This window comes from Spizellomyces punctatus (assembly GCF_000182565.1).
Source record: "Spizellomyces punctatus DAOM BR117 chromosome Unknown supercont1.3, whole genome shotgun sequence".
Lineage (NCBI taxonomy): Eukaryota > Fungi > Chytridiomycota > Chytridiomycetes > Spizellomycetales > Spizellomycetaceae > Spizellomyces > Spizellomyces punctatus.
In genome coordinates, this window is record NW_015971539.1 from 677,219 (window position 1) to 699,185 (window position 21,967).

The window sequence follows — 21,967 nt, forward strand, 5'->3', positions numbered from 1 at the left end:
CACTGAAATCTCTAAGTCCAAGCTACTATACTACTGATACTACTGACTGACTAACTAACTAAAGACAAAGTAACTAACAGAAGAATTCTGTTACACTCAGCAATGCTCAGCAGCTTCAGCCATGCCTTGGCAAACATTACCTGAAAGTCGATTGTCCCAAACCTTCCAGACCTTCTAAAACTGCTTACATGATGATTTACCCCTTTAAACCATTCCCATATGCATCTGTGATCATTCTGATTACTCTAAGTCCATTTCCCCATCTTGTAATTTAGCCAATTCAAATGTGAACTGCCCTTGAAATGCATGAAGCTCACTCTTGAAGCACATGAAGGTCACATTTGAAGCACACACTTAGATCTTAACATGAACAAGTGGGCTGAAGCATGTAAACAGTAAACAAAGGTGGAGGAAGGCTGAAGAATGTACTGGAGTATATAAAGGGGACCTTTGAATTTCCCAGGATGAAGACACGCATGTTATCCCACAAGATACAGTACCAAGAAGTTTCACCATGATTCACAAGCATTCCTGGGCCTCTCAGAAGTGTTTTCTACAGGGGAAATCAGTGTTTCAAGTGCTAAGTTTAATACAAATACCTGGATCAGAGAACCTGGATCAAGTAACCAGTTCATGTATCTGGATGTGGGAACCAGTGAAGGGAACTGAACTGGCTTCTAGGCCAGTGGACCTGTAGTTAGGGGTGCTATGAAGTAAATTAGTTATAAAAGAAGTATCAGTGCCCCCAGACTAAGAGTTAAGTGTTACACACAAAATCACCAAAAATCCCCTTGTTTATCCTCTGGCTTTCCCATTTTCATTCTCAGCATCAGAACTCTTTTCTTGTTGTTTGAAGCATGTACACATTGTTTAAATTAGTATATATCCCATTAATTGACATCTGACCATGCCAAATGATGGGACCTCAGCCAAATAAATTACCCTCATGGCATTTTAATGTGATCCCAAATGTTTACTGGTCTAGGTGCTGTTATTGTGTTTGAAGAACAACAAACAAGATAGTGAAGATAGAGCCTTTGGACAGTTTGATAGAGGTTCTAGGGCAAGGATCCAATGGCAGGAAGTACTGGCAAACACATTGAACCATCAATTGATAACAAAAAACCTCAATTTGTTGTAATCTGTGAGCAATTGCCATAGGTATTTAGCAGTATTTAGTACCTACCATAGCCACAGTTGATCATATGTACAGCCTAATTCCTGCTTAGTACCTGATGCACATGGGTTCAGAGCCACCAAGTGCTGGAGCATATCAGCCTTGTAAAGTTAATGACACAGTAGATGGAGGGTGTTGTTGTTGGTAGCCAAGGGATGGATAATGCTGCTGATGTTTGAGGAAACCTGAGGTCCACATTGTTGAGATTCAGGCTTAAACCATGCTGTATGATCTATAAATCATGTGAGATCATGCTGGGATGTCATTAGACAGTTCACATCTGATTTGGCTAAGTTAGAACATGGGGAATTGGACTTCGAGTAATCAGAATGATCACAGATGCATGTGGGAATGATTTAAAGGGGTAAATCATCATGTAAGCACTCTTAGAAGGTCTGGAAGGTTTGTGGTGATCTAGATCTTCAGGTAATGTTTGCCAAGGCATGGCTGAAGCTGCTGAGCACTGCTGAGCATGGCTGAGCATGTAAACAAGTGGGCTGAAGCATGTAAACAGTAAACAAAGGCAGAGGGAGGCTGGAGAATGTACTGGGTTATATAAAGGGGACTTTTGAATGTCTCTGGATTAATACAAGCATGTTATCCCACAAGTTACTGCACCCAGAAGGTTTACTAGCAGCCACAGGCATTACTAGGCCTTTCAGAAGTGATTTCTACACAGGAAATCAGTGTTCCAAGCACTAAGTTCAATACACATTAATTCAAAAAAACATCCAAGAGTGATCTCTCACCTACTTATAAGCTTCAGAATAGGCCAGTTTCTAATACATGATTTGGCTCAGGTAGAAGTGGGTTGGTGGTATTGTGTACTGACTTTTATTAAATCTCCTCTGTGGTATTAGCACTGCAAAGTGTACAAATTGAGAATCTACCAAATGGTTCCTTCAGATACCTTGCTTTGGCAGGTGTGTGGGAAGGAAAGAGGGAGTGATTCTTCAATGCATCTCCTTTCTGCACATTGGCCTACTTTTCATCTTGGGGAAGCCATGGCCCAAATTTGCTTTAAACTTTTTTCAGAACTCTTGCAGCATTGCTTTAATTTTGCTAAATTGTCCCATTATGTCAGCCTAGTCCTCCATCTGTGTTAGAGATCTATGTTCCTTGCAATTACCTTTATGTAGTCAGAGCCATCTGAAAATACTTGAGTTGGGCATTGCCCAATACTATGAAAATCAATGTCAGTGGCTGCTCCTCCTTCTCTCTGCATCTCTCAAATCCTTCTCATGGGCACTCTGCAATGCTCAATCTCCCTTATGCACCATAGCTCTTCAAATACCAGTAGAAGCTATGGGTAGTAAGATTCAAAAAAACTGGAGACCTCACACATTTGCATATGACTCAAAGGTGTATACCATGCTGTATACAACAAGGGGGGGCCTGCCGTGGTCCAGACTTGCTGGAATGTTTGCCAAGGCAAGACTGAGTATGGCTGACCTTTTCACTTTTCTTGGGCTTATTTGTGGTTGAAGGCTTTGTCTGTGCAGCATGGAATAACAACAATGGTGGAGGATGGGCTGAAAGAAGGTAATTTAAAATATAAAGGGGAGGTTCCAGCACCATAATATAATTGTAAGTATGATTCCATGAACTTAAAGCACCCAGTAGTCTTACCAGCATTCACAAAAATTCTGGGCCTTTCTGACTTGATAATTAATACCAAGAAGTATTGCTTCAAGTGCAAAGTCTAACATAAAGATGGGTTTTGGTATTGAGGCAGGGGTAAGTGGTATGTGCAGGAAGGCAGTGGGGAGAAAGTAGGTCAGTATTAATATTTATATGGCTATCAGATCAACATATTAAAGTAAGAAATTTGCTCTGGCTATCTGGGCTCATCTTTTTTTAGATCTATATACACTAATTATATAAAGGGAAAAAATATATTGAGCAGAGAGAATATAAGAAAACTTTTATTATTTTAATAATATTTTTATCTATGCAGTTAATTTATAGAAGCTTTATAAACCCCTACACTTACTTTTAGAAAATACTAGGGCAGTCTAGATATTTAATATAGGATCTTATTTTTATACTTCTTTGTTTTAAAATTCCTAATAATATAGTCAATAGGTTATATACAGCTTCTCAGAAGTTATTCAGTGAAGTTAATAACTCTGTTGGGTACTATACTATTATATTATCCAGTATTAAAGAATATTTTTGGAAACCTGCTATTAAGAGAGCATAAATAATACAACTTCCTAGTAAAGGAATATGACAACTTGCAGCCAGTGCTTCTAAGAACCATTTTGGTCTTCTTCCTATGGTTCAAGTTTCCATCCTATGACATCTTCATTGCAATCAATTATTTCTCACAGTAGTGATGCTGCATATTTTTTCCATGATTGAGAGAACTAAGATGACATTTGCCTGATTGTTGCCAATGAGCTATCTTGCTGAAGCAATATGGATCCATTGGTACAGTCAATCAGATATTGTTTATGACCACACAAACGAAGCGACCCACACATGACGTATACCAACAAGGGATTGGATATGCAGTGCTCTCATTACACTGGGTACAGACATTGTTCATCAATTATGATATACCGTGTACACAAAAACAACCGCTTTCCCCGTAGGACTCCCTGGCCATCCTCCGTCCCTGTGCACTGCATATTGTCAAATGCCTCATATACGTCTACAAGGTCCTGAGCTTTGACGGCGCCAGTGTGTCCTCCAGACAGGCTATACAACTCCACACAATGCCGAAACCCCACAAAACAAACCTCCCCACTGTCAACCGATGGGAGATTTGATTGATCAAGAATGGTACATTCACACCATAGGACAGCAAGTCCCGGCGTCTTCCATGTTCGAAGAACCCGTAGTCGAGAGGTGGGATGCAGGATATACTGATCTGCGTTAAAAAGAGTTGGTTTTGTGCCTTACCGCAAGTTACACGGTGTAAATCAAAACGAACCTCGTCGCTTCAGCATATGGAGCCACATAATGGCATCCGACTTGTCTCGGAAAACAAGAGATGACAAGCGATCTGCATATCCTCCACTGTTCGAAGTTAGACGCGGGCGCACATGGTCAGACTCTTGCGGAATATGGCTTAAGATCTATGTGGTATGTCCTTACCCAAGGAGTCCTTTCCTACTTCTCCGCCGCTCCTGAACCAGGCCAGACTCATCACCTGGTATCTTGAACCCAGGGGTGGCCCACGATGTGCGATCAGGTGTTGGGCTGACAACTTCGTTTGCTGATCGATCAGAAGGTACCGTAAACCGAATCGGTATCGGTGTTGTGTCATGTTGCCGCTTTGGTATGTCTTTCGAAATTAATGGGGAGGCAACTGGAACATGTCCAATGGTGTCTGGCTGGACAGCGCGTTACTTTAAGGAACATCAACATCCTTTGGTAAAGTCATGACGAAGACCTTGGGTGTATCTGGCGCTTCTGAAGGCGGTCTTGACGTTGGTGTCCGTTTTTGACTATTTGATGGCAGAATGAAATGGTGCATTGTTGCTATTATTTCGACCGCGACTGTCCTGGGTCAATAATGCTTCGTTGTTGCCATGTCAACAATTCAAGGTCAGAGTATGATAGAGTCAACAGCGGGCTTGGACTGCCATCATTCGTTACAAGTACTAGCGAACTCCGGCCTGAGAATGGGCGATGCAGGTTTTTTCAAGGTATGGGAAGATTGTGGGGTCCGGTAGAACTGGCGCTGAGTGGTCGTTCCACACGAAGCCGAAATCTAACTGTCAGCGCTGATGACACAGGGCACAAGTGCCGAGCAAGATGCACGCTTCGGTGACAAGCAGAAGAAGCTTCTGAAGACAATGAAGTTTCCAAAAATCTACGACCAAAAGGTATGAATGGACTTCTTCGGAGGGAGAGCAGGAACGGTATGCCGTGGGATTCTGCAGGAGATCCTCGCCAGGAGGCATGGAAAGGCAGGAGATTTGATGTTTCTCGAAGCGGCAACAACATTATCTAATTATGCACTGTTGGGTGTAAATGAACAGTAATGAATTTTCCTGCGGACTTTGCTGGGCTGCTGTGCGCTCGCAAGATGATGGAAACGCCCCTCGTTGTCCAGGAGTTTCAACCAACCATTTCGTCATTTGGGATGCTGACTTCCAGGTAGACATCAAGAAAGTCAATACGAATGTTATCAAGCCCTGGGTGACCAGCAGAGTGGTGGAACTTATGGGGTTCGATGATGATGTTTTTGTTGAATTTGTATTCAATTTGCTTGAAGCGGAGGTATGAACAGAGTAATCTTCGTTCAGGGGCATTTTCGCTTAACATGTCATAAATATCATTCCTCATCAAAGAAACTGGATCCGCGAACGATGCAAATCGAGATATCCGGATTTCTCGAGACAAAAGCACCTATATTCATGGAAGAACTGTGGGGTCTGCTGGTCAGTGCCCAAAATACTATAGGAGGTAATTGTTAACCGCCTCGGAAGACTTTACTTGCCATAAATAGCCTGACCAATGGTCTTACTATCGCAGGTATTCCCCAAGCTTTCTTGGATCAAAAGAAGGAGGAAATAATGGCAAGACGGGTATGGGACAATTGCAGTTACATGGATCTTGTTGCCAAGTATTTAGCCTACATCAACTCGGTAGCGTGAAAACGAACACATAGCAGCACAACTACAGAAGCAGAAGGACAAGGAAGTAGCTGAGAGAGCGGAGCGCGATGAAGCACGCAAAAAGGACAGAGAAGACCGAGGAGGGGCTGATCGTTACCGGAATGACCGTCAGCGTCGACGGTCACGATCTCGCAGTGGTGATCGATACAGAAGCAGAGATTATGATAACCGTTATGAACAACGACGTGATCGACCTGATGAGAGAAGATACAGAGATGAATATCGTGGTGCACGTGACCGATCAGATGCGCATGATGGCCGACGGGACGAGAGATATGGGCGGGAACGTAATACAGGACGGCGTGACCAAGATAACGATTACAGGAGTGATGAGCGTCGAAGGGTGGTCGACGATCGGGATATCAGAGATAAGCGAGAGCGCACAGAAAGGTCAGAGAGATATACCACTGATCGTGAAAGGAGAGATGACTATGAAGTAAGTAGGAGAACCGAGAGAGGTCGCGATAGGAAAGAAGAACACAGCGAACAGAGCCACCGAAGACAAAGAGAGCCGCGGGAACGTTTGCCTGAAAACTCCGCGGGCAGCGGAACTGACTATACTAGCGATAGCGATGCATCCAGCTCGTCTGCATCATCACGAACTTCCACCTCACGTAGTCGGTCATCGTCTAGGGATAGTGGTTCCCCGCCACGCAAATCTCATAAACGAGAACGTGACGTGGCGGACGAGAGTCGACGACGCAATGGTAGCACAAAGGTGGGAGAGCGGCGAAGGAATGATAAAGATGATGGAAGCAGAAAACGGCATCGGGAGGAAGCAGTCCCCCTTTCTCATTCCTGGAAGGACAGCCTGGACAATAGCGAGTCAGGTAAAACTAAGAAGACTAGATCAGATGGAGATAAGGAGTAAGTAGTGCTTGTACATAAGGTTCTGGATCAGGCTGCCATGGGAGAGCCTGCCAGGTGAGGAGGGTGGTACAAATAGACAGGTCCCCATGTTCTGCGGAAAGTAAATATCGTATTATCACAGAACATCACATAAAATGAGGAGAATTCTAAGCGGCATCCGCAAAGCCAACACGATTCTTGCCCAAGTCGTAAACAGTGTAGTACTTGCGAAGGAATACATCACCAACGATCCAGAGCGGACCCGCCGGCGCAGGGATCTGCAAATGGATTCATCAGTGTCATCTTAGGTTTGCGTAAAGTGTCAGTGTTCAACTTACGTCAAGGCCCATAAAGCCCGACACGCATTGGTTTCCTCCGCCAATGGGGCCTCCGCTAACTTGCAGAACATAATCTTTCCCTGAGGGGAGCATTTGATGAGCGTTGCCGGTTCCAGAATATGAACGTTCATCATGTACCTTCTAATGTGAACTCCTTATCGCCAAACTTGAGCGTCAATGCTGGCAATGTGGAAATCTTGTCGCAATCTACCACGTATTGCCCGTTAAAGTTCTTTTTTGCACCAATACGAGTGTTGATGGCATCCGCTTCCTCCACCGGTAATGCGCAGAGAGATGTACCTGTCATGGCCGAGGCATCAGACGCGTAGTTTGTGGAATGACTCTCCATCTCTTACCGGTATCAATAGCGGCTCTCTTTGTTCGGACGCCGATATCTTGGCCGCCGAGCGTTGCGTTTTGCAGCTCCACCTCCCAGTACCCCTTTCGGATGACAGGGGCCCACGCTGTAGTAAAGCAGCCTATGAGCCATGCACCACCTCACTACCAATGATCGGCACGGACGTACTTATTTCTCCCTTATAGTGGTCTTTGTCAATACCTCCAAAAGTAATCTCTCCTCCTTCACCTCCATTTGATTGATCACCAAACCAAGCACCAAAGACGGGCTCATCAAGGAGACCTTGCTATTTATCATGAAGATAGTACTGTTATGAGAAGTCTATGATTAATGGACGTTGTCATGATCATACCTGAATCATCTGGTAAAATGGAGGAACAACGCGCTTCACGGCAATGTTGTCATATGCTGGAGAGTACATGTATTAAAAGGTGCTTCACCGCAGTCCGATCGCACTTGAACCCTTACCCAACCCAAATATCCCGTCGAATCGTCCAACAGCAAAAGTAATTCCCGGCTCTTTAACGGACTCTCCAAAGTCGATATCTTTGACGAGCAGATCGGCAACTCCGAGGACATCCTGTGCAGTCAATATCATATTAGAATACAACCTTGGAAAGCGGCATAAATGTTTCCGCTGCTCACGTTACTGATGATTCCTTCAAGTGAGCCCGAGCCATATTGGATTGCAAACTCGGTTCCGTTAGGTTTGAAAGTACTGGACTTGGAAGAATCGAATCGCCGGTGTAGCCAACAGGCGATAGAAGAACAATGAGTAGAGGGAACCCAGAGATTGGAGGACCCCGTATCCAGGACAACACTAAACGTTTGAGGTGGTGTTCCTAGTTTTTCACAATATGAGGGCCAGTTCACTACGACAAATTTTGCAAGGGTTTCAGCTGCTCACCGAGGGTAATCTCTCCATAGTATTGAGCATTCATAAAGTTGGTGAGAGGCACGCCATGCTCAGCGTGGCCCTTGTCACTAGTAATAGAAAGCTGCCCATCATCGGATTGTGTCATCAAAACCTTCTGCTTGAGAAGATGGGCTTGCGTGTAATGTGCAAGAAGGCTCTTTTTCGTATGTGGGAGTTTTTTCAGTTTCATTCTGCAGGCAAAACATTCCAAAGTATTTGTCAACATGTCTCGTTTCTATCCTGCGTCAAACTGCACTCTTACTTTGTTGGCTTGGCAATTGTCGCAGTGGCGAGCAACGTCGCGACGAGGAGCGACAGGATCTTCATTGCGGCCTTCTCAAACACAAACAGGATACAAGTTTAGAGGGATAAGAAATGAGAGATTTGTTCAGAGGAAATGCAGAGCGAAAGAAAGTCGAAGGGGGAAAGTCTCCCTCCCCCTAGGATCACGCTGGTTATTGCTAAGCCCCACAAAGTCATGACATCATCATCTGACTTTGGAACACTTGCCTAGTCTTGCGTGCAATCGTTTTATTTCACCATGATCTTTGTTATCAATACAGTATATGGCCCATACGACAGGCGCTAACAAGATAATATGTGCATTTGAGCATGCCAACTGCATGATGGTCAGCACTACATTGAATGTCATCGACAAGGGCTGCATCAGACATGGCGCTTTGGCCTCAGTCTCTCCAAAACTATGCATTTTTTTCTAACTGAAGACTGCCCCATATACATTGGGTGCAGGTCTGCCAACGGCCATGCACAGATGATAGCTACCAAGAACATTTCCAGAATGACACTTGAAGCGATAACCCCAAAAATGCTTAAACAGTTTCTTATCACCTTTTTGATGAAGCCTCATCTCACACTAAACAAACGCGTCATCGCAAAAAGCAAAGCCTTCGTTGACATCATTTCACCCCCTCCGATCTTTCTTTCTTAAATTGAACAGCACTTTTTGGTTTCCTTTTGTGTAGATCTCAACTTAACAACTCTAGATTTTCGCTTCTACCAAAATCCAACTTTTATCCCCCCCAATGTCCGCTCCTCGTCGAAAACTACCTCCACCGCCAGTCGGTCTGACGAGGCGACAAACACATCATAATGTCTCTATCCCATTAAATGGAACTATGATTCAGTATTTCGAGTAAGTTATGTAAAGGGACCTTATCATATCATCTTGCGCTAACAGAGATGGGAATTCAAAGATGGCATGTCCCCGCAGATCATAAACATTGGACGCGTCTTAGAGACGATGCTCAAAACTTGAAAGATTTGGGAATAACAGCGATATGGATCCCTCCACCAACGAAAGGGTTAGCGTGGCTCTGATATATAGGAAGAATGGAAAACGATATTCTAATCCTGCTTACACAGATCGAGTCCCGCCTGTGTTGGGTACGCCACATGTATGTTCACTTGTTTTATATCAATATCTGGTTTGGGACAGAAACTCACCCTACACTCATCCAAAGACGATCTGTGGGATCTTGGTGAATTTGACCAGAAGGGCTCGGTGCCAACAAAATATGGAACCAAAGCAGAGCTCGTGGATGCCATAAAGGCGTGCAGACAACGGGGAATAAACGTCTACGCAGACGCTGTCCTAAATCACAAACTGGGTGCCGATCAAACGGAAACTTTCAAAGCCGTCGAGGTATCGCCGCATAATACTGAGCAAGAAGTATCGGGAGAGCTGGAAGTGAAAGGCTGGACAAAGTTTGACTTCCCTGGAAGGGCAAACAAATATTCGGATTTTAAATGGCGTCACTATCACTTTACTGGCATTGATTACAATGCAGCAAATAAGCGTCAAGCTATATACCGAATACTAGGAGAAGGAAAGTACTGGGTAAGTGACGGCCCGTCTGCTGTCAGTTCCTTTTATCCACGTGATCTGACCTTCGATGGTAGTCTGATAATGTCGATGGCGAGAGAGGCAATTATGACTACTTGATGGGGGCGGACATTGATACAAGTCATCCAGAGGTGGTCGAAGAACTCAAAAAGTGGGCATTGTGGATCATAAAAGAACTGGACCTTTCTGGATTCAGATTGGACGCCGTCAAACACATCGATGCAAAGTTCATGCATGACTTGCTGGAACATGTTCGAAAGAATTCAAGTGTAGGAGAAAACTTTTTTTCAGTCGGGGAGTACTGGAAGAACTCTATGAAAGACCTCGAAGACTATCTTGACATCCACGAGTGGAAACTGTCCTTGTTTGATGTACCGCTTCACTTTAATTTTGCGGATGCTAGTAAATTGGGCAAATCTTATGATATGAGAAAGATCTTTGATGGTACATTGGTGCAATCTCATCCAATGCATGCGGTTACATTTGTGGTGGGTAGTGGAGGCGTTCAATATGCATGTCAGACCATTTGCTGATATCTTTTTCCACTTACCAGAACAACCACGACACACAGCCGGGTGAATCACTAGACTCGTGGGTCGCTCATTGGTTCCAGCCGCTAGCCTACGCCCTGATATTACTTCGACGAGATGGGTATCCATGCATCTTTTACGGCGATTTTTACGGTATTGACGGCGAACATCCCGTTCCCGCACACGCTGCGCCAGCCATACGTAACCTGCTAATTTTGCGATCCCAATTTGCGTTTGGGGATCAGGATGATTACTTTGACCATCCGAGTACTATAGGATGGGTCCGGCGTGGTTGTGAGCAGCGTCCTGCCGGATTGGCAGTTGTGATGTGTGCTGGGGATGCGGGGTTCAAGCGGATGTTTGTTGGTAGCGAGAGGAATGGAGAAGAATGGGTTGACGTAGCCGGGGGCCGTAAGGAAGTATTGACCATTGGCCAAGATGGATTTGCGGATTTCCAATGCAATGGGGGTAGCGTAAGTGCCTGGATTCCAAGAAAGGAAGCAGAGAAAACATTCAAGTGGAAGCGGGAAGAGCTCGCGGCCCTATCGGAAGCCAGTGAAACTGAAGGCGAGGACACTGTAGAACGGTAAGATAAAATGGAAATAGTAGACAAATGTACCATAATGATGAACAAACGATATCTGGTCGATCTTCTTGTCCCATTGAAAGTAATAACCTGCTGTCTCTGCTGTCACGCTTTACCAATTTAAAGTGAGGTCCCCATAATCTCGATTATTTGCATCGCAAAAGAACATCCTTCTGGCGCGTTTCCCCATCCCCAGATCATGACCACGGCACCCGACATTCACAGCCTAATCACATCCCACACCGCTCTCCCGACGCCCCTCCCCCCTCTCACCCTCGACGCTGACGAACGCACTCCGCTCCACACCGCCGCTACCTCCAAAAATCTCGCTGCCATCACCCTCCTCTCTCCCCTCACCAGCACATTAGCTGACCCACAAGATTGGACTCCCATACACATTTGTGCGTCGAATGGGTTTATTGAGGGGTTGGCTGTCCTACTACGTGATCATCCCACACATGTGAACGATCAGACGGAAAGTGGACAATCTGCGCTCCATTTTGCGGTATCTAAAGGGTGGAACGAGATTGTGGTTGCGTTGTTGGATGCTGGCGCGGACCCCAATCTTCCAGACAACTATGGTATGACGTCCCTTCACCGGGCTGTGCATCGTAGTAGGTACGATATTCTGAATATCTTGGTGGCCCGTGGTGGGAATATCAACGCTGCAGATAAAGAGGGCGTGACGCCGCTCATGGGGGCCGCGGAGGACGGTGATGAGCAAATGGTAAGGGCGCTGCTGGAGAAGGGGGCGGACGTGGGCAGGGTGGATAAGAGCGGACGAAGAGCAGTGGATGTTGCGGCTGCAAGTGTCAAGAGGTTGGTGTCGGTTGAATGATAGTAGGAGGTATTATCCATAGGAATGGTGGGCCCGGGTAGCATCTTGTGCATATAATGCAATAAGACGAGTCAGTGTGGGCAAGTGTACTTTTAGGAGGCATCATGTTGGTATGTTGATAATGAAATATATATTGGATAAGAAAGAAAAACAGGCAGAAATATAGAAAAGAACCGCTATAAAAAAAAACATGGATGTCCTAGTCCTACATCATTCGACACCGTCCACAAGAGGAAGCCTCTTTCGCAATTTACCGTTTATTTCCGTAGGCGTCAAAGACTCCTCATCATCGTCATCATCGTGCTCATCATTCCTATCATACTCGTCTTGGTCCTCTCTCTCTTCCTCCTCATCACTCATAATAGGGGAAGCATCGGACCATGGAGAGGCAAGATGTGCCTCATGCGTCGCTTCCGGTTGAGGTTGAACAGAATTTTTGCGGCCAACCGGTCGGACTCTGGTTCCTGAAAGAGGATACCGTCCCCCACCTTTACCACTCTCGGTGACAAGTGGTTCCAAATTCGTATGAGATTTCTCCTTCTCGAGAGCACGAAGAACGGCTTGGTGGATTTCTTGTTCGGCGGGTTGGTCAACCGGTTGCAGCAGGGCCTCGGTCAAGGTTGCGGCGCGAGTAAGGGGCCGTGACGAAGCCATGAGAACTCTCTCAGCGCTCACGCGCCCATCCAGAACGATTTTCGAGCCAGTTTCATCGGGGCGACCTTGTCCCATTTCGAGAAGAGTCGATATTTGGGTCTCTGAGATCCAAGGTACCGTGCGGATAGGTGTAGAGTCGGCTTGGACGGTCGCAGACGTGTCCGACCATGTTTCGGCGTATTCGTGAAGGAGGCCGAGAATGGCAGGGTATACTGTCTTTTCGAGGCCTCGCGCCCACAGAAAGCATATGTGCTGGTGTACGTGCGCACGGCTGGCGTGAGACAGCTTTCCAGGCGGACAGCAAACGGAAGATAAACCTTACCTCATACTCATCCACCTTCATACAATAGATGGGTGTCGCGGTCTCTTCCAATAACCAGTTCATATCCGCCAACGTATCCTTCCCTCCGTAAAACAATGCAATCGGCGTCTGAATATGCTCCGTCGGAAACTTTGGCACAACATGGCCCGATGAAGAGTTGGGGAGTACAGTCGGACTTTCGTCGTACATTTGGAACCGTCCGTTCCGGATAATTTGGAACCAATGGACCTAGTATACAAACATTAGCTCAACGCTTTATAGCATGTTGAAGAAATACCCAGAATAAATCTTACCACACACTTGACGGATGTGTAGGAGTACAAATGCTGATAACAAACATTCTTATGATCAATCATTTCTGCATTCCACTTGAACAGAAACCGCACAGCGACATCAATCAACCACGCAAAACTGAGTGGTGTCAGAATGCTCTGCCAAAAGAGGGTAATAGACAACAGAGATTTACGACCAAAGAGAAGGAAAACAATTTCCGGGGAGATATTGAGCATAGTTCCTAGGACTTTGTTTTCGAGGCCCATCGGCTTCGCGGCGGGTGCGAGAGCCACAAAGAGGTTGATACGTTTGTTCAGCTTGGAGTTGATGGAGAGGGATGAGAATCCCTGTGCTGTGCCTGTGACCCAAATTGTGAGATCACACATGGCCCTTACATCTGAATCAAAGAGTCCTCGTCCTTACCTTGCGAAAAACCAATGTACGTGAGCGACGGGACACCCGTCACTTTGAGAATATACTATAAGATCGCAAGCGTGTGAGACAAGCGATCAACCTGTTACCATCATGCGCCGGACTCACATCAACTGCATCCGGTAAATCATATAAAGCCAAGTGATCCATCGAAAAGTCCCAAAATGCTTCTTCCGTGGGTTTCAAACTCCGATGTTTACAGCTATACTTGTTCCCTCGTGTATTCCCCAACCATACATCATACCCCGCATCAGCCAAGGTAAAGGCAAGGGACAGCTTTGGATCAGGAGTGCACACCCAGACTTCAGAGCACATGAGAAACCCATGCCAGAGGAGGACGACAGGGCGGTTGTTGGTTGACTGTCGTGTTGGACGGGTGCCGGACCGACGGGCGAGGGCCTTTTCCCGCTTTCTGGATTCATGTTCGGCGCGAGAGGTGGGTATACGATGGAGGGCGAGGATATAGCCATCTTTGCTTGTCACATAGTGGTGTTGGAAAGGAAAGCCCCTGATGATGGAGAGAGTTAGTGACCAGGTTTTGCGTCATCTGAATGCCCTGCGGTGGGCACCGCATGGCGACATGGCACGGGGTACATGCCAGGCCAGCCATACAGCACAGGTTAATCAACACAAAGCGCCAATCACTTTTGCAAAATATCTGCCTCTTCAAAAGTTCCTCACCAGCACTGCACCACCACGACCAGCTTCCCACACTCGTTCCATTCAGCCCAAACTCACCAAAATCGTGCAAACTCTTCCGTCGAGTTCAAGGTCTCAAACACCTTTTCCGCCTTTTCATCCCCATTCTTCTGATCCTCTGACGCATCCTTGTCTTGTTTAAACATTTTCCTAATCCAGTCTACAATGTATCTCAACGGCCAAAAGACCGCGAATACAAATCTCAAAATCGGTTCGGTAATAAGAATGGTGACTGCCAGAAAGAGCCGAAGGTAGTCTTGGATTCGCAGCCGTCCGAGGACGGGGATGTAGGAGAGCATATTCCTTCGTCGCTTTATAAATGTAGATGACTTTCAGATGAGGTTTTCCGAGGCTTGTTGTCTTTTAACAGCTTTTGAAATAACGCGCATCATCATCATCAGCGCGTTCCTTTTGAATTTCACATGTTGGATAAAGGGATGATGACGTTAAAAAGGTCGAACGATCGCTAAAGTGTCGAGTTTATTGTTTTATTCAATCCAGAATCGTTACTTGCTCGTTTCCTTGGGGGGGAGATTGCTTGAACTCTTTATTTGCAATAGTACGTACGATGTGCAGTCATTCCAACAGGATGTTTAAATAACCGTTTAGCCCCCATCCTTTTCATGATGATTGTTCCAAGAACCATTGTTGTTTTGGTTTTCTTGCAAGGAAATGCCTTCACTCCAATGCCCACCGCAGTCATCTCCTTTGAGTAAATTGCCCTTTTGGCAGATCAAAAATTTCCATAATCCATCGCCAGTCAGCACACTTGAACAGGTCTTGGCATTTTGATGACTTTTTAAACGCCTCCAGATTCCCTTGTCCTTGTGCTTTCTTGAATTTTACTTTTGGAACATGGACATGGAAACAGAATATACCATCATCGAACCTTCGGATGAGACCGAGGTCGTTCTTGGCAGGACTGCTGAAGGAACAGACATTTCAGTACAAGGAGATCCGTCGGTGTCACGTACGCCAAGAGAGAAAATGACCAATGTCTTTACGGGTTTGGTACGTTTCCTAGTGTTGCTTGTTTTCATGTAAACAGGCTCGCCTTACTTGTTGTGTGTCCAGCGTTTTCTGGTAGGCGTCGCATCAGCAGCGAGCGAAGTGGGCTTTGCAGCCGCCAAGCTCGGTACCAAATTCGGGATCGGTATCGCCCGCGGGATCGTCGACGGTGTCGGTGAAGCAACCGGTCTCGACGCTACAGGTGTCACACCCCTCGTCTCCAATACACTAGCCTTTGCAGAGTTTTGCGCCATAGCTGGCATAGAGACGGGTCGCTTCTGGACAAAATTTGGCATCTCCACTGCTGACAATAGCGTCAAGGCGCTCAACCATGTATTTGGATCCAGCGAAGTGGCAACAGCAATCCGACAATTTGCTGCATTGGTCAGAAGAGAAATGTCGGAAGGGGAGAATGGTTTGAGTTTGGCGGATATTGGTACCGTGGACACTGTGCGAGCTTTGATGGCGTGGGTATCTCTGCAATCCACCACTTCTCTCCTATGGGATTACGACGCAGTCAATTCAGGAAAGACCTTGGTGCTTGAGCAAGGTGGTCCCATAATAGAAGAACCTGATGAGCCGGTAGAATGGACTCATGTGGAGGGCGCCGCCGCGGTCGAGGGAAGTATTGGAACGCCTTCTGCGGACACATCCGAACCCAACCCAGCAGATACCGATACCACCCAAGAACTTGTTGCCGATCTTCGTCGCTACATAAAGTTTGCAACAGGAAGCTACGGGCGCAACTACATTGGCGCCCTCAATGGCCAAATACCCACATTTGGCTTTGCAGCCGATCCAGACCCCCGTCACGTTCCCGCATCTGCTGAACACCAGTTTTTCGCCTCACACACCGATACACCCCTCGAAGGAATATTTCATTCCACCCATGACACGGACGGCTTTGATGACATTTTCGCCAACCACCAGACCTACAAACCCACTTTATACGTCATTGCTGACCACGCCGCGCACCAAATCATTGTCTCCATCCGCGGCACTCAATCCTTTCACGATGTCCTGGTGGATCTTACTTGCGAATACGACTTTTTTGACGACGAACAGGTGCATTCTGGCATGATGCGCGCCGCTCAAGCTTTGGCGGGGGTCAACCACGTTGCACGCGTCCGTGAATCCGTCCAGAGCCTCTTGGAACAACACCCGTCCTATTCCCTCCTTCTCACAGGTCACTCCCTGGGCGCCGGTCTGGCGACTTGCCTCGCACTCGTGTGGACGGATCGCTCGACAGGTACAATCCCCTCTGAAAGCGGTCTCCCAGCCGGGCGCAATGTCCGTTGTTACGCCTTTGCGCCACCTTGCGTTGTGACACCCGCACTATCAGCTTCGTGCACGTCCTTTATTACGTCTTTTGTTTTTGGCACGGATTTAGTCTGTCGTCTCTCCCTCGGCTCTGTACGCGATCTTACTCGCGTGGTAGCCTGGCTTCATACTCACCCATCCGAGCGGGACGATCTTCTCCAGCGCGTGGCATTTGCCCAGGGATCTGATAGTTTTGACAACGGAGGGGATATTGACCTCCGTCGCCGAATCGAACGGGAATGCATGGTGAATGATAAGTTGTACCCTGCTGGACGTATCGTATGGGTGCAGGAAACGGATGGCGTGCTAAAAGTCATTCAAGTGGAGAGACCGTCCAAGGCTTTAGGACAGATTCTGTTTACCAGAACGATGGCGAGAGATCATTTACCTAACGTCTATTCGAATGTGGTTCAGAGATTGTAGAAGTGTTGTTGGCTTTATTTTCGCTTTTGATATTCAGTTTTTTATATTAATGACTTTTATATAGTGAGCTCGTTTGTTGGCTTCATTTACGTAGTGTCCTTGCTTGTTGAGTTTTATTGGTTTTAGCTTCTTACTGTTGTAGTTTGCATGTACATGTTTTATCACGGTGAACACGTTACTGCTTATTCATGTATATATCGTTCCTGGCACACACATGGTGCATTCTCCGTGAAAATATAGAAAGATGTGCAGCAGATATATATATTCCTTTCTCATGCTGTATTTACACGTGCTTGCACAATTCACAGACAAATACTCACTTTCTTCCGGTATCACTCCTCCAAATCCTTTTCCACACCCACGGCATAACCAAGAATCCCACCCCACTCCCAAACACCAACACAAATGTCACAAATCCCCTAGCAAATCCCCGTAAGGCTTTCATGGCGTCCTCCATCTCATCTGATAGGCCACGGACATTCCATCGAAGGTTGGATACATCTCGACCCAGGATGGTCACCTGGCTCCCAATCCAGAGGAGATAGATGATGCCAAGGAGGGGAACTGAGATTTTAAGGACTTCCTTGCCAAGTGTGATAAGATGTCTGTAGGCGTGGGTGAGGAGTGTCCCTGTTAGATGGGTAAGGCGCACACCCATCGTCCACAAGGTGTGCCGCCACTGAATCGCAACACCAAGACTTAAAAGTCCTCCTCCGGCAAGGAATGCAGTTTTGTACGCATTCCACAAGGGTTGGATGACCTCCAGTGCAATTTGGAACGGGTTGGGACAAGTCGCGTGGGTGAGAAGGATCTGGTGTACAGCGGTATCAATCTCCATATTTCGTTCGTGGGCAGATCCGGAGCCGGCTCCAACGATATGGTGCATAATATCGTGGTCGTAAGAAGATGGAAAGTGTTTAATCATGGGTTTAATGATTTTGTCGCGCTCCATCTTGATGCGCTTGTGAAGTGCTTCTTTCAGAGACGTTGTGAACCACCATTTACATATACGGTCCGGGGTATCCCGCAAGCCTAGAAGCCAGTCCATGACTTCATCGTGAGCTGCGTCCCCCTTGGCTTTGATTTCAGTCTCGGCCCAAGTGATGTAAACATTTTCCCACTGCTCCACGCGATTGGCGAGTTCTTTTTCTAGAAAGGCAATCACCATGACTCCCCGAGGATCTTCCCCCAGGTTTTTGACGCTTGCTTTCATTTTAGCCATTTCAACGTCGGCAAGGGCCTGAAGTTTTTTTGTGAATGTGGCAAAGTCTCCTTGCATAGTGATGGGAAGTTTGGCAGCGGCAGCATCGAAAGCACGTAGGAGGCGCTTGGCTTCGTGCTCCAGTTTAAGTTGAACGGCCCGGGCCCAGTTTGTGTGTTCAGGGATTTGTATGGGAGCTTCCTTATCCCAGAGGGTGATGAGCTTGACGAGCTCGGCTCCACTCAGATTCCGACCGTTGAGTCGTTTGGGCGCAATATGGGTGCTGACGGAATGATGCAGTGATGTGACATCCTTTCGATATTCCTATTCGGCGCAATGCCTTGTCAGAACAGGAGGAGGTTAACGTGCTGACATGCGGACTACCTACCTCTTTAAAGTCCGCCCACCCAATCTCATCACCATCACCAGCCATCTTGGCGTCATCATCGCTGGGTCTCACGATCGGAACGAGTTCAATAGTGCCAAACTATGTAACAGGTCAATACCACCGGCCACCGTATACAGATTCAAAACATATTCACAAGTCCTACCTGTTGCTGCAAGAACCTGACATCCACATTAGCATCCTCCAAAAAGGTATCCTTTGTAATCAACTGATCCAGAAACTCTTTCGCAGTCCATCCTGCCTTACGTAGCGCATATTTGTTAAAATTCTGGACGGCCCAGTGGAGGTTGGGTGGATCCAGGTGCTCTGGGATGGCAATAAGGTCATGCTCCTCGCCAGGAACCGTAAGCGGTAGCGTGTTGTTTGAATCCACGGTAGCGGCAGCAACGTCCATCATGAACAGGCGAGAGAACGCTATATTTGGCACAGTAGAGTGAGACCCTGTCGGAAGTTTAGCTTCTGATTTGATTGACTCACCCACAAGTGCCTTCAAGTTTCGTACATCAGCGGCATCCACCGGTGCCCACGTATTATATAGCACCGCGCTGGCAAGCATGGAGGCATGTACAAACAATTCGACCTCGTACGCAATAGTTTGAACGGACTCTACTCCGTGCAACCCCTCACTATCAATCAAATACGTTGGAACCCCACCCATAGTGATAGGTTTTGGCCAGATCCATAAACCTGTCGGTCGGATGGTGTGTTGGAATATGTTGATAGATGGACGAATTGTTTTTTTTAGGACCTACCGTGCGTTTTGGATGCGACGCCGCCTCCAACCGGGAATGGGATTGCGGACTTTGTCACCCGCGTTGAAGCGTCGCTACCATTTTCAATGCGTACTATTTGGTTTAGCAACTACAAATAGACTATGAGTTTGAACGAACACGCTGGAATGCAAATCCCTCTTGACCTACAAAAGACTTTCCCGTCCGCGTCGGTCCAACCGCGGAAACAATGGCAAAAGGCGCGTAGAGTGAACCCAAGAACGCCGATCCCTCTGGTGTGAGACGAAGTCGGGTGCCTGCTACCGTATCGCTATCGTCCTTTGTCCGGCTGAACAGGAGGATGGGTGTGTTTTCAACTGGCAAGTGCGGGGATTGGGCGCTAACGGCGAACGCGACGTAGAGGAGAAAGAGAAGGCGACAGTATGGGGATCGCATTGGCGAGGGCTTTCGTTTGCGTTGTGCGTGTGTGTAAGATGGTTTCCTTGATGGATGCCTTGCAGATGGCCTTTTTGACAGTCGAAGAGCGCGGAAAGCCCATTCGATAAGCCAATAATTAATTTCGCTTAGTCTTGCGTTTTGTCACCTTCTTTCCTCCTTCCTGCTTCAGTTGCCTTTTGTTTTTGTTTTTTTGTTGGCATTGGCATCAAGATCTTTGAAAGAATACACAGCAAAAGCGATACAAGGTTCGCCAGATTGCTGTTCGAAAAAAGCCCGTAGCGACCCAGCGATACAGTTTCAATGAACCGACGCTCCTTTCAGGTAACACATCCCCCATCCCATTTCTTTTTTGACAACAGAAGGGAACATGCCCCCACAGTTATCCATACCCCCACTTTGACTCTTCCATGACAAACCTACCAAGTACGCTCGACCGCCACCGCACTTTGCACCACCCCCACGATCAACATCGTCTTCTTGGAATGGATACCGGAGAGGTTACGAATATGAGCCATTTCACGCCGACCGCAGTGAGGACTGGAGATCTGGTGAATATCATGATGGTGGTATAGGTCTGCAGGATAGAAGCAATGGGCCTTGGGACTTGCGCTCAAGGTAAGGAAAAGCAGTTTCTGGTTGATTGCACAGTGCACAGGCTTTACACGATGGTACAAGCAGTCACACGGAGCAACGATACGATCTTTATCCTCGACGAGATCCCCAACCACCACCACCGCCAACACCGCCACCTCCAACACACGATGCAAGCCTTGAACCCATCATCGAGTCCTTTGTCACCCGTCCCCCCATTTCAAAAGCCGTTCAGTTCCTACAGGACGGGCTCCTCCCTGACGTCCCAGGAAACTACACCCTCCCCACCAACCTGGACCCACACAATCCATATACGTATGAGCAGTTTTTAGATGGGTTGTCCGTGCTTGGGAACTATAGCTTTTTGGTGGATAAGTGCTCGTATGGCAAGAAGGAACGGGCGGGCCGCTTTGCGCGAAATGTCGAGGAAGAACCCGAAGAGGACTACTTTTCTTTGAGGTCTAGACAAAATGCTGATTATGCTCTTCGCTGGTATGTACTATTCTAGAAGCAGAATCATGGGTGACCATGATACATTATTTAATAATCCATGTAGCGTCAAGGAAGGGATTGAAGCCTTCCAAGAAGGTGATTTCGAGCGAGCCCTGAAAAAATACCGACATGCTTTAGAGCAAGATGCGCGATGTGCAGAAGCATACGTTGCGCGTGGTGCCGTGTAAGTCTGACTCTTTGTGCGCATTCAAGCGCAGGCGTTTTATTGATTAGATATCCAGCCACGTAAAGCAAGAAAAATACACAAAAGCCATCGCCGACTTTGAACACGCCCTCAAGGTGGACCCACGACATGCAAACGCTGCCATCTATCTCGCAAAGACACGCAAGCGAGTCGCAGAGCTAGAACAAGAAAAACAAAGTGCCGCGAGGGGAGAGTTTCTAATGGTACGGTTCACGTTTCATTGCCGCCAATACTCTAATGGACTGGTCAGTTGAACAGCTGTTTTGAAAACATAGCCAGTAGATTACGATCCCAGACATCCAACGCATCCAGCAGCACTCTCCAACAAACTCGCGCACGTTCGTTTCCGTTCCGCTGAGAGCTCAACAACGGAACTCATGACAGATCCAGATCCACCAGCTCCCGAACCCATCCATGACCTGACAAAACGCCGTCTCGTCTCCCCACCACCCACCAAACGCGAAAAACGCTCCCCGCACAAAAAAGACAAGAAGAGAAAGAAAAAGAAACGGCGACGACAGAGTGTGGAGAGTTTGAGTAGTAGTGCATCTGAGAGACATGGTCGTGATTATCGTGAAGCGAGTTTGGACAAGAGGGACAAGAGGCGAGCAAGTTATACTTTTAGATCCCCGTCTCGTGACAAGAGTCGACGGTCAGGGTCACACCAACGACGATAAATACAATG

At 47.0% G+C, this 21,967-nt stretch overlaps 9 protein-coding genes across 9 annotated transcripts; 5 read left to right on the plus strand and 4 right to left on the minus strand.

Annotated features, from left to right (window-relative positions):
* Positions 1 to 3,680: 3,680 nt before the first annotated feature.
* SPPG_01939 (uncharacterized protein) lies at positions 3,681 to 4,672 on the minus strand. The gene is made up of 4 exons (XM_016750247.1): positions 4,578 to 4,672; positions 4,280 to 4,518; positions 4,116 to 4,201; positions 3,681 to 4,052 (listed from the first exon to the last, which is right to left on the minus strand). The coding sequence occupies exons 1-4, from the start codon at positions 4,659 to 4,661 to the stop codon at positions 3,703 to 3,705; spliced, it is 759 nt and encodes a 252-aa protein (XP_016610898.1). The 5' UTR covers positions 4,662 to 4,672; the 3' UTR covers positions 3,681 to 3,702.
* A 44-nt stretch (positions 4,673 to 4,716) lies between these two features.
* On the plus strand, positions 4,717 to 6,848 carry SPPG_01940 (uncharacterized protein; the record flags this gene model as incomplete). The annotated part of the gene is made up of 6 exons (XM_016750248.1): positions 4,717 to 4,833; positions 4,924 to 5,013; positions 5,288 to 5,410; positions 5,482 to 5,596; positions 5,666 to 5,718; positions 5,783 to 6,848. 6 exons carry the CDS (start codon positions 4,717 to 4,719, stop codon positions 6,677 to 6,679), a joined length of 1,395 nt encoding a protein of 464 aa, XP_016610899.1. The 3' UTR covers positions 6,680 to 6,848.
* Positions 6,732 to 8,685, minus strand: SPPG_01941 (uncharacterized protein). Its single transcript, XM_016750249.1, has 10 exons — positions 8,532 to 8,685; positions 8,261 to 8,460; positions 7,999 to 8,195; positions 7,822 to 7,933; positions 7,706 to 7,761; positions 7,522 to 7,639; positions 7,352 to 7,459; positions 7,134 to 7,295; positions 6,996 to 7,075; positions 6,732 to 6,935 (listed from the first exon to the last, which is right to left on the minus strand). The coding sequence occupies exons 1-10, from the start codon at positions 8,594 to 8,596 to the stop codon at positions 6,825 to 6,827; spliced, it is 1,209 nt and encodes a 402-aa protein (XP_016610900.1). The 5' UTR covers positions 8,597 to 8,685; the 3' UTR covers positions 6,732 to 6,824.
* A 539-nt stretch (positions 8,686 to 9,224) lies between these two features.
* Positions 9,225 to 11,320, plus strand: SPPG_01942 (uncharacterized protein). Its single transcript, XM_016750250.1, has 6 exons — positions 9,225 to 9,422; positions 9,484 to 9,591; positions 9,653 to 9,684; positions 9,751 to 10,127; positions 10,190 to 10,621; positions 10,687 to 11,320. Exons 1-6 carry the CDS (start codon positions 9,313 to 9,315, stop codon positions 11,251 to 11,253), a joined length of 1,626 nt encoding a protein of 541 aa, XP_016610901.1. The 5' UTR covers positions 9,225 to 9,312; the 3' UTR covers positions 11,254 to 11,320.
* A 73-nt stretch (positions 11,321 to 11,393) lies between these two features.
* On the plus strand, positions 11,394 to 12,288 carry SPPG_01943 (uncharacterized protein). Its single transcript, XM_016750251.1, has one exon. The coding sequence runs from the start codon at positions 11,449 to 11,451 to the stop codon at positions 12,085 to 12,087; it is 639 nt and encodes a 212-aa protein (XP_016610902.1). The 5' UTR covers positions 11,394 to 11,448; the 3' UTR covers positions 12,088 to 12,288.
* On the minus strand, positions 12,199 to 15,096 carry SPPG_01944 (uncharacterized protein). The gene is made up of 6 exons (XM_016750252.1): positions 14,507 to 15,096; positions 13,877 to 14,276; positions 13,760 to 13,814; positions 13,357 to 13,694; positions 13,064 to 13,291; positions 12,199 to 12,993 (listed from the first exon to the last, which is right to left on the minus strand). The coding sequence occupies exons 1-6, from the start codon at positions 14,764 to 14,766 to the stop codon at positions 12,298 to 12,300; spliced, it is 1,977 nt and encodes a 658-aa protein (XP_016610903.1). The 5' UTR covers positions 14,767 to 15,096; the 3' UTR covers positions 12,199 to 12,297.
* On the plus strand, positions 14,869 to 17,474 carry SPPG_01945 (uncharacterized protein). The gene is made up of 3 exons (XM_016750253.1): positions 14,869 to 15,026; positions 15,108 to 15,478; positions 15,542 to 17,474. The coding sequence occupies exons 2-3, from the start codon at positions 15,323 to 15,325 to the stop codon at positions 17,216 to 17,218; spliced, it is 1,833 nt and encodes a 610-aa protein (XP_016610904.1). The 5' UTR covers positions 14,869 to 15,026; positions 15,108 to 15,322; the 3' UTR covers positions 17,219 to 17,474.
* On the minus strand, positions 17,467 to 20,083 carry SPPG_01946 (uncharacterized protein). The gene is made up of 6 exons (XM_016750254.1): positions 19,746 to 20,083; positions 19,578 to 19,686; positions 19,303 to 19,512; positions 18,971 to 19,239; positions 18,808 to 18,906; positions 17,467 to 18,743 (listed from the first exon to the last, which is right to left on the minus strand). Exons 1-6 carry the CDS (start codon positions 19,989 to 19,991, stop codon positions 17,535 to 17,537), a joined length of 2,142 nt encoding a protein of 713 aa, XP_016610905.1. The 5' UTR covers positions 19,992 to 20,083; the 3' UTR covers positions 17,467 to 17,534.
* Positions 20,084 to 20,500: 417 nt separating this feature from the next.
* On the plus strand, positions 20,501 to 21,959 carry SPPG_01947 (uncharacterized protein; the record flags this gene model as incomplete). Its single annotated transcript, XM_016750255.1, has 6 exons — positions 20,501 to 20,542; positions 20,575 to 20,609; positions 20,670 to 21,077; positions 21,142 to 21,261; positions 21,320 to 21,485; positions 21,558 to 21,959. 6 exons carry the CDS (start codon positions 20,501 to 20,503, stop codon positions 21,957 to 21,959), a joined length of 1,173 nt encoding a protein of 390 aa, XP_016610906.1.
* Between the last annotated feature and the right edge of the window lie 8 nt (positions 21,960 to 21,967).

What these genes read in the sequence shown, in the direction of transcription:
- SPPG_01944 (XM_016750252.1), bottom strand. Translation starts at nt 14,766, where the DNA reads ATGCTCTCCTACATCCCCGTCCTCGGACGGCTGCGAATCCAAGACTAC. An exon ending in GTACATTGGTTTTTCGCAAG is followed by an intron (nt 13,695 to 13,759) that starts GTAAGGACGAGG and finishes TTTGGGTCACAG; the next exon opens with GCACAGCACAGGGATTCTCA. An exon ending in TGAAGGTGGATGAGTATGAG is followed by an intron (nt 12,994 to 13,063) that starts GTAAGGTTTATC and finishes CACGTACACCAG; the next exon opens with CACATATGCTTTCTGTGGGC.
- SPPG_01943 (XM_016750251.1), top strand. Translation starts at nt 11,449, where the DNA reads ATGACCACGGCACCCGACATTCACAGCCTAATCACATCCCACACCGCT.
- SPPG_01945 (XM_016750253.1), top strand. Translation starts at nt 15,323, where the DNA reads ATGGACATGGAAACAGAATATACCATCATCGAACCTTCGGATGAGACC. An exon ending in CCAATGTCTTTACGGGTTTG is followed by an intron (nt 15,479 to 15,541) that starts GTACGTTTCCTA and finishes TTGTGTGTCCAG; the next exon opens with CGTTTTCTGGTAGGCGTCGC.
- SPPG_01941 (XM_016750249.1), bottom strand. Translation starts at nt 8,596, where the DNA reads ATGAAGATCCTGTCGCTCCTCGTCGCGACGTTGCTCGCCACTGCGACA. An exon ending in GAGAGCCGCTATTGATACCG is followed by an intron (nt 7,296 to 7,351) that starts GTAAGAGATGGA and finishes CGGCCATGACAG; the next exon opens with GTACATCTCTCTGCGCATTA. An exon ending in CGGGCTTTATGGGCCTTGAC is followed by an intron (nt 6,936 to 6,995) that starts GTAAGTTGAACA and finishes ATCCATTTGCAG; the next exon opens with ATCCCTGCGCCGGCGGGTCC.
- SPPG_01946 (XM_016750254.1), bottom strand. Translation starts at nt 19,991, where the DNA reads ATGCGATCCCCATACTGTCGCCTTCTCTTTCTCCTCTACGTCGCGTTC. An exon ending in TCAGGTTCTTGCAGCAACAG is followed by an intron (nt 18,907 to 18,970) that starts GTAGGACTTGTG and finishes CCTGTTACATAG; the next exon opens with TTTGGCACTATTGAACTCGT. An exon ending in GGTGGGCGGACTTTAAAGAG is followed by an intron (nt 18,744 to 18,807) that starts GTAGGTAGTCCG and finishes TGCGCCGAATAG; the next exon opens with GAATATCGAAAGGATGTCAC.
- SPPG_01942 (XM_016750250.1), top strand. Translation starts at nt 9,313, where the DNA reads ATGTCCGCTCCTCGTCGAAAACTACCTCCACCGCCAGTCGGTCTGACG. An exon ending in ACTATGATTCAGTATTTCGA is followed by an intron (nt 9,423 to 9,483) that starts GTAAGTTATGTA and finishes GGGAATTCAAAG; the next exon opens with ATGGCATGTCCCCGCAGATC. An exon ending in TAGGAGAAGGAAAGTACTGG is followed by an intron (nt 10,128 to 10,189) that starts GTAAGTGACGGC and finishes CTTCGATGGTAG; the next exon opens with TCTGATAATGTCGATGGCGA.
- SPPG_01939 (XM_016750247.1), bottom strand. Translation starts at nt 4,661, where the DNA reads ATGCACCATTTCATTCTGCCATCAAATAGTCAAAAACGGACACCAACG. An exon ending in AGTAGGAAAGGACTCCTTGG is followed by an intron (nt 4,202 to 4,279) that starts GTAAGGACATAC and finishes AACTTCGAACAG; the next exon opens with TGGAGGATATGCAGATCGCT. An exon ending in CCATATGCTGAAGCGACGAG is followed by an intron (nt 4,053 to 4,115) that starts GTTCGTTTTGAT and finishes TTTTTAACGCAG; the next exon opens with ATCAGTATATCCTGCATCCC.